Here is an 8,620-nt window from a genome sequence, read left to right as displayed (position 1 = left end):
TGCAGCTGCCCGGCCTCGGCCTTGCCCACCTCGCCGCGGCCCAGGCGGGCTCCGTGGAGGCTGGCGAGCAGCTCGGCCCCGCCGCCGGCCGCGAATGAAAGCCGGAGCTCGGGGCCGAGGCCTCCCCCGCCGCCCTCCCACACCCCCACGCAGGGCGGAACGCGCCGCGCGGGGCCGCGTTGCGCGGGGAGGAGTGACGGCGGCACCGGCCGGCGGCTGAGGGGCGGGCCGCCATGGCGGTGGACATCACCCTGCTCTTCAAGGCCAGCGTGAAGACGGTGAAGACTCGCAACAAGGCGCTGGGGGTGGCGGTGGGGGACAGCGCCAGGGACGAGCTGCTCAAGCGGAGCGCCGCCCGCGCCAAGAGCGACTTCACCAGCCGGGCCCGGGAGGTGGTGAGTGCGGCGGCGGGCACGCAGGCCCCGGGGGGAGGACGAGCGGGAGCCGGGCCCGCCGGCGGCCTGCGCTTGACGGGGCCCCGGCAGTGGCTCCGCCAGGGCGCCGCGGCGGGCAGCCCGCCCCCCTGCCCCCCCCGAGCGGGCCGCCCCGTCCAGCTCTCCCCGGGGGCCCGGGGCGGGCGAGCGGGCCCCGGCGTCGCCCGCAAACAAGCCCGGGGCAGCTCTTTCCCACATGGATGTGGGCTGGAAGGGCGGGAGCGCAGCGTGAGAGCCGGGAGCCCGGCGGCTGATGTGTCGGCTGGGGAAGGCTCCGGGCCTGCCTGTCACCCGCGTTCCCCCCGGCGCGGCTCCTCCCCGGCGGGGGCCCGCTCCGCGGCGGGGCCCGCAGGGCTGTCCCGGGGGGCTCCGCTGGCTGCCTCCCCTTCCTGCGAGGGCTGGCGCTTCTAACCGTGCAGAACAGACTTGCCTTCAGTCCGTGCCGCGGTCGTGCCTGCGTTCACGCGAGCATTTCCTCCTGCCAGTCGCCACGTAAGAGAACGCTTCCAGAGCAAACGTGAGAATAAGCGTTTGTAACGTCGCACCGCGTACATTGTCTTTAGTTTTGTTTTCTCCCGTCTCACGGTATGGCTGTAAAGTGCCAGTTCTATGCAAAGTACTTGTACAAAAGTAATAGGAACATTGTAAGACTTGAAGAGGCAAGCACTGAGAAGTTAAGGAATTACAGAGCTGAAGGCTGACTAGCATTAAGAATAGTCCTCAGTCATGCTGTAAAAACTAATTTGTTGCAGATTATTTTCCTTCATACTGATTAAAAGGCAGGAGAAGAAAATCTGACACCAGAACAGGGTTTGAATAGCACATGTTTAATAAGGTACTGGGCCGTATTTTGAAGAACTGAGAGGAAAAGACTGCTCAGAACACTCAGAGGAGACAGGCTTACAGAACTGTCTACATTTGGCCTGTATCTGGGGCTAAACTGTAACAGTTGCTCTATCGCCTGACAACCCCTCACCAGCCAGGAAGGGGAATCAGGAAAAGGAGAGGAGACCTGGGGGTTGAAGTGAAAACAGATTTAATGAAATAGCACCAACAAAGGTATACAGAGTTATACTCAGCCAAACTAATATACAGAATTTATAATTGACAGGAGAGCAGGCCTCAGGAGCAGGAAGACACCAGAGGAGAAACAGTAGAAACCCCACAGGAGCTCCCCTTCCTTAGCAAACCTTTCTCCTTTATAATGACCATGACATTATGGGATGGGCTACACCTGTAGCTAACTCAGGTCAGCTGCCCTGGCTGACTCCAAATTGCTAATGGCCTGCCTAGCATGGCTGGCCTGGGATTCCATTCGAGCCAAACCAGGACAAGAATGCATATGCAAGTTTAGGGCTAAACAAAGAATGTACAAGTAACCTTATTCTGTCACTTTCTAACATGAACAATTTAGTTTTCAAGCACAGATATTGATGTCACAGTTCTGTGCTCGTTGTTCTTTTCCCAGCTCTGAGAGAGAGTGCTTAAAAACTAATGTGTTTTATAAAACTTGATGTTTGATGTTCATTCAGTAGCTCAGTGATTGCTTTGAGGCCTAAGCAGAGGGTGTCAAGTTGGGTGTCCGTTAAATGAACATATAATTATTAACCATTACAAGTTGATTTAAGTGACTTGTCAGCCGAGTTCTATGGTAGGGATCTATCTGCAGTGATCAGACCAGTCCATAAAACTACATTCAAGATCTTTGTCTGTGAGATCTACCTTTTTTGCCCCACTGCATCTCCTGATCTTAACTAAAGATATTGCACATTTTGCAGTGTTAGGGAGAACAGGCTCCTTCAGTCTTACCCCAGAACAGGGCGGCCTTTTTAATTTTTGACACAATTTTTATGCATGTAAATTCATAGAATTCTAAAAAGGATTGAAATTTTATCACAAGGTGTCATGTTGACGTTTATCTGCGTCATCAACACAGCTGCAACTTTTAAATCTGCCATTCAGAACTCCAGCACTTGGGCTGATGCCAAGGGCAGGTTGTTACTCTCTTAACAGCTTAGCACTAGACAGTGTTTGGAGGCTTTGCCAAAGTGTTTCACAGTTATTTGCAGTAGCAGAGGAAGCAAGAGGAAACCTGAGGTTTTCAGGTTCCAATCTAGAGGAAATTCTGCTCTAGGTTCCAGACTCTTATAGCCACAGACTTCCGTTCATTCCATTTTTACCTTCTGCCCCGTTGCCTCTAGTACTGTCTCTGTCTGCACGTTGGTTCCTCCTTCTCAGTTCAGTGTCTGTATTCCAAATAATTTATAGCCTCAGACTAGGCTCACACCCACTCTCCCCTCCTAGTCATTTCTCTTGCCTCCCTTCCTACCACCAAGACTCCGTTACTTTTGCTTCCTCCCAGTTTTGGTTTTCTTTCTTGATTTCTGTTCATACTCAAGCCTGGCCTCACCTTCATCTTCTCCTCATTGTCCAGCCGTAGTCCTGTGCAGTGATGGCGTGCTAGAGCTACATCTTTTTCCTCTCGCCTTAGTCCTCTGTTTCCCCTGTTCACAGCTGCTATTTCCTGCTGGCCCCAGACTTCTCTCGGGGCTCCTCATACTTTCTGAGTTTCCTCAGGGCATTGTCCAGGCAACAGAAAGGACAGAGATATGGGTGGTAGTGTCTTGTTTAATTGCAAGTGCTTCAAGTGAAGGAAACAGCTAATGCCAACGTGGATAAGCTGCATGGTCTGTCTGAGGGGGAGAATTTAATTTTTTACCATTTAATTAATGATACTTAGATAAACAATGACTTTGGAGAAGGCGGCTAAAAATGTGTTGCTGAAGCACATCTGAACATGATTTCTATCAACATGCTGATCTGTGAGTTAGGGGTGAGATGGACTGGCCTTGCTTTGCTCCTGTAACTAATTTGTGACAGTGAGCCAACAACCTGCCAGACCAGAGACCACTATATTGGTGTATGAATAAAACATTGAAACTGCAGCTAGAGGAATAAGCTTTGTAGTAAAATAAATTATTATTTTAATTGCTTTTTTTTTTCCAACCAAATACAGTTTGGTTTGATTATGTGTGTGTCAAATCCTCTTTCAAATACTTTGCAATAGCCCCGCAATTAAAAATTTAGGTGCTTCTGCCAAGACTATGCAACTTAGCTTGAAAATGTAGTCTTTGATAAATGCATTAATTCTTTAATGGATTTCTCTTTTAAAGCTCTTCAAAAACTAGTGAATTCCATGTCTATATACAGGGTTTTTTGTTTATTGTTTAATCTGAGGAACATATCACATGGTTAACTAGTATTGTATTTAAACCTTGTAATGAAAGAGACTGGTCAGAATCCATATAGGATAACAGTGGAGACCCTGAATAACCTACACACCAAGTCACCACTTTCATCCTGCCTTATTTGGTTGCAGAATAGAATAGAATAGTTTCAGTTGGAAGGGACCTATGACAACCATCTACTCCAACTGCCTGACCAATAAAGGGTTCAGGAGAAGCTAAAGCATGTTGTTAAGGGCATTGTCCAAATGCCTCTTAAACACTGACAGGCCTGGGGCATTGACCACCTCTCTGGGAAGCCTGTTCCAGTGTTTGACCACCCTCGGTAAAGAAATGCTTCCTAAGTTCTAGTCTAAACCTCCCCTGGTGCAGCTTTGAACCGTTGCCACATGTCCTGTCACTGGATCCCAGGGAGAAGAGCTGAGCACGTCCCTCTCCACGTCCCCTCCTCAGGAAGCTGTAGAGAGCAATGAGGTCGCCCCCCAGCCTCCTTTTCTCCAAACTGGACAAGCACAAAGTCCTTAGTTGAAGATCTCTGTTTGACCTGCAAATATGGAAATATTGACATACTTACGCTGATCTACACGCAGACCTGCTCCTTTCACCACGACATTCAGGGTGGGCTTGCCTGCCTTCTTGCAGGTAGAGCTGTGCTGGTGCTGCTTGTGCTCCAAGCTGTGGGAGCAGCAGCCGGCCCTGGTCCGAGCGTGCGGGAGCCCAGCGGGAGCGCGGGGCTGGGCAGGCGCTTGGCCCAGCCTGAGGCGGCCGCACAGCTGTAGGATCCCAGTTCTCTCGTCTAGCCCGTCCCACGGAGGTTTTGTATCACATTGCTGATGTGTTTGAGCGCTTGGCTGAACTTTATTAAGTGATGTAAGTCTCTCTATTGTACATAGTGTATTTTCATCCTCCTTTTTCTGCCCAGAGGACTATGAGTTTTGCTTAGGATCTGAGGACTGTGGAAATGTTTACTTTTGGGGGTTTTTTTGCTGTTTTTTTTTTTTTTTTTTTTTTAATGTGTATGTTCTTCGTAGGTTCTAAGTGGTGTTTAAGAAGGAAGATTGAAAGTGCTTAGTATTTGGAGAAGCAGCTGGCAAAGTTGTAATAGTTCCTTATTTTCTGTTGAATTTATAGTTTTTCTTTCCTGAGAAAGCTCTGTGTCTGCACAGTGGGCTTCTGTGTTTACAGTAAAGTTTCATTGCACCTGGGAGATAGAGTTACAAAATCCTGTTTTACATTCTCAGGCTTAACATGATTTTTTACGTGGATTGAAGTAGGCACAGAGGATGTGGAATATGAGCTTTGACTTGAATCAATACTGTGTGGGGAAACCAGTTCAGAGATGGGAGGATACATTTTTTGCGCACTTGGTATTTTGCATTTGTCACAAAAAATACTTCAACTCTATATTAATTTGTATTTTTTCAGAGCTGGCTGTTTTATTCTCAGATATATTGTATTGCTGCAGTCTGTGTTTTTTGTATTTGAGACTAAAGTTGATAACACCAGGATGTCATGAGGTTATCTAAAACCATTGTAGTGTTGGTTGCAGAGACTGCTGTTGCTGATGTTATTGTTAACCTGTGACAAAACTGGTCTGCTTGCGTATGGATGCTCTTCTAAATCAGACAGGTGTTATAGCCATGAACTTTGAAAAGGATTTTCTATGCCCCAGCATTGACCCATCACTACTTATTTGCTTTGGGTGGTTTTGGTCTGTCAGCTGCATTGTGCAACCATTGGGTTGTCTGATATGTAATGAAAGATGACTAATGCTGTATGTATGATGAATGGTTTTGGCATCTCTCCACCTGTTCACCAGTTACATATTGGCTAGGACCAGGTAAGAAACGACTGTTGAGGGATTCCCTACAAGAAAGCTACAAAGTGACAGACTTTCCATTGCTTGCAATTTATAAAAGACTTTTAGAATTCGTTACGTATATGTTAGTGCTTTTTGGTCAATTAAATGTTTTTTTTTCCCTTAGACTTTTAAAGTGGCATGGCAGTTTAAAATGTAGTATACAGGGATATTAAAGTTTGCATTTCATCATACTGTTTCAGGCTTATGTAGTTGTGGTGGGTTGACCCTGGCTGGATGCCAGCTGCCCACCAAAGCTGCTCTGTCACTCCCCCTCCTCAGCTGGACAGGGGAGAGAAAATACAACGAAAGGCTCATGGTTCAAGGTAAGGACAAGGAGATCACTCAGCAATTATGGTCAAGGGCAAACAGACTCGACTTGGGGAAATTAGTTTATTACCAATCAAATCAGAGTAGGATAATGAGAAATAAACCCAAATCTTAAAAACACCTTCCCCCCCACCCCTCACTTCTTCCTGGGCTTAACTTCACTCCCAATTTTGTCCACCTCCTCCCAACCAGCAGGGGGATGGGGAATGGGGGTTGTGGTCAGTTCATCACACATCATTTCTGCTGCTCCTTCCTCCTCAGGGGAGGACTTCTCACACTCTTTCCCTGCTCCAGCATGGGGTCCCTCCCACAGGAGACAGTTCTCCATGAACTTCTCCAATGTGAGTCCTTCCCACGGGCTTCAGTTCTTCACGAACTGCTCCCCCATGGGATCACAAGTCCTGCCAGCAAACCTGCTCCAGCGTGGGCCCTTCTCTCTCCACAGGTCCTGCCAGGAGCCTGCTCCAGCGCAGGCTTCTCACGGGGTCACAGCCTCCTTTGGGCATCCACCTGCTCTAGTGTGGGGCCTTCCATAGGGTGTAACCTCCATGGGCTGCAGGGGGACAGCCTGCCACACCATGATCTTCACCATGGGCTGCAGGGGAATCTCTGCTCTGGCACCTGGAGCACCTCCTTCACTAACCTTGGTGTCTGCAGAGTTGTTTCTCTCACTTATTCTCACTCCTCTCTCTGGCTGCAGTTGCTCTTGCACAGCACCTTTTCCCCTTTCTTAAACATGTTATCACAGAGGCGCTACCACTGTCATTGATGGGCTCAGCCTTGGCCAGCGGTGGGTCCATTTTGGAGCCAGCTGGCAGTGGTTCTATTGGACACAGGGGAAGCTGCCAGCAGCTTCTCACAGAAGCCATCCCTGTAACCCCCCCCACTACCAAAACCTTGCCACACAAACCCAGTGCGTTAGTTCCTTGGTATGGCATCAGATTTGAGATTAAGCTGAGTTAATGTGCTAAGGGATTGATTGAAGAATTTTAAGGATTAGAGGAGAAGTATTTAAATAAAAAAAAATGGGCTTGAAGCAAGTGCTCCGTGACAACATAAGCAGTTCAGATAGAGCATAAGCCTGGTTTATGTGATGTTTGTTCACAGCTTTACCATGGCCTTAAACCTGCAGTTTGGGATATTTTAAAAGATTGTCAGATTTGGAAGGTTTTTGGCACTTGAACTTCTGTCTTAGGGCAATCTTAGGAAATCTGACTATTTAAGCCTTTCCTGTTACTTTTTTATGGCAAGTATGAACTATTTGGAATATCATCTGTCAAATATGCTTCTTTCTTAGTTTTTTGAAAACACTGAAGGAAAGAGGAGTTTTTTATCACTGCTGACTGTGCAATATGTATTGGAGAAATGGAATTGGGGCTGATACAGTCTATTAACAGAAATAAAAATAAATTAATGGTCAAGCAGAATTTCATGGTGGGCTTGATTGCAGCCATGAATGAAATTTTGTGTTTTGCTAGGGAGATTCTCTTCTTCCTTAAGGTTTTGTGAAAAGCTAAAAAATGAAGTGCTGGAGCATGAATTCTTCAAAAGCAATACCAGACATGTCTGAATACATATCCTTGAGAATGGAAAATTTGAAAGGTTAAATGTTTCTAAGTCTTTAAATGTAAAATTTCAGAATGATCAAATGTCTGTGTTTGAAGCTGTTGAACGCATAAGGATGCCAGATTCATAAGACTACAACATCTGTTATTCATATAACTTCTGTGTATGGATTCTGTAGGATGATTAACTGATTCTTCAAAAAAATTGGTATGATAGGCCAATATTCACATCAAAAATATGTTCAGCTGCTCTGTACAAATATGTAATGAGGAGGAAAAATCCCCACATAAAACTCGTCTCCAAAACTAGTTCTTGTGAAAGCCAGAACAAATGACATTGAATATAAATTTTAGGCAAACCTTTCAATATCAAGGCCACCTGACTTTCACAGTATACTTCTCTGGCTGCACATAGGTTAGTGGTGGCTATTTTGGTTTGTTTTGTTTTTTAATTTTACATACTCTGAGTAAACCAGCTTTTCATGCATACGTGCGTAAGCCCAACGTAGCCCATGGGATAGTTCAAAATAGCGTTGCTATTAGAAGAGGTGGAGAGCTGATGTTTTGTCCAAACATGGGATCTTTCTGCGTATCTTTGCACAGTTTGGTATTTAGAGCATTCTTGTAGGAGAAGAAAGGTGTAGGGGTATTTGTATATGGTGTTTGCAATGGCTTAATCTTTGCTAGTGTCACTGCATTAAAAAAGCATGGGGAATGCCCAAACCAGTAGCTGGTCCCCAAAATTGACTGTGTAAGTACCACCTTGAATAGCATGACATAATTATTCACATAGCACAAATAAAAGCGCCTGTTTTTAAACATATATCCTGATATATTTCTGATCTCTTTCAGACTATTCAGGATTGTTTGAAGAGGTACCAAGAATAAAATTCAGCCATCAAAATTGTGTAATGGGTCTGGTTACAGTGTGTAATCAGTAACCAGAACATGGTGCTCATAAAGACAAGTCTGCACCCTCACTGGAAAATTTCTAGGTGTTTACAAATCAAAAAAAGTTTGAAAAACATTAGTAGATTATTAGATCTGGATTTCAAATGAAGGATTCAGTGTGGTTAATAAGAAAAAAGAGTTGGTTTGCAGACTGGGAGGTCCACAGGCTTTTCCACTGCCTACTTTCGGATATATGGTAGCTTTAGTGGTAGGCTGGTACCAATCTGCTGATGCAGG

General features: G+C 46.1%; 1 protein-coding gene across 1 annotated transcript in view; it reads left to right on the top strand.

Annotated features, from left to right (window-relative positions):
- The first annotated feature begins 233 nt into the window (after positions 1-233).
- STX18 (syntaxin 18) overlaps positions 234-8,620 on the top strand; it is a 70,507-nt gene continuing 62,120 nt past the window's right edge. Inside the window, exon 1 of the mRNA XM_086464276.1 lies at positions 234-395. Coding sequence (XP_086320402.1) covers positions 234-395 — 162 coding nt within the window. The remainder of the gene's footprint in view (positions 396-8,620) is intronic.

Source organism: Leptosomus discolor, chromosome 4 (genome assembly GCF_034619465.1).
Source record: "Leptosomus discolor isolate bLepDis1 chromosome 4, bLepDis1.hap2, whole genome shotgun sequence".
In the NCBI taxonomy this organism is placed as follows: domain Eukaryota; kingdom Metazoa; phylum Chordata; class Aves; order Leptosomiformes; family Leptosomidae; genus Leptosomus; species Leptosomus discolor.
The sequence above is the reverse complement of the archived record's forward strand: the minus strand, read 5'-3'. Positions and strand labels throughout refer to the sequence as shown.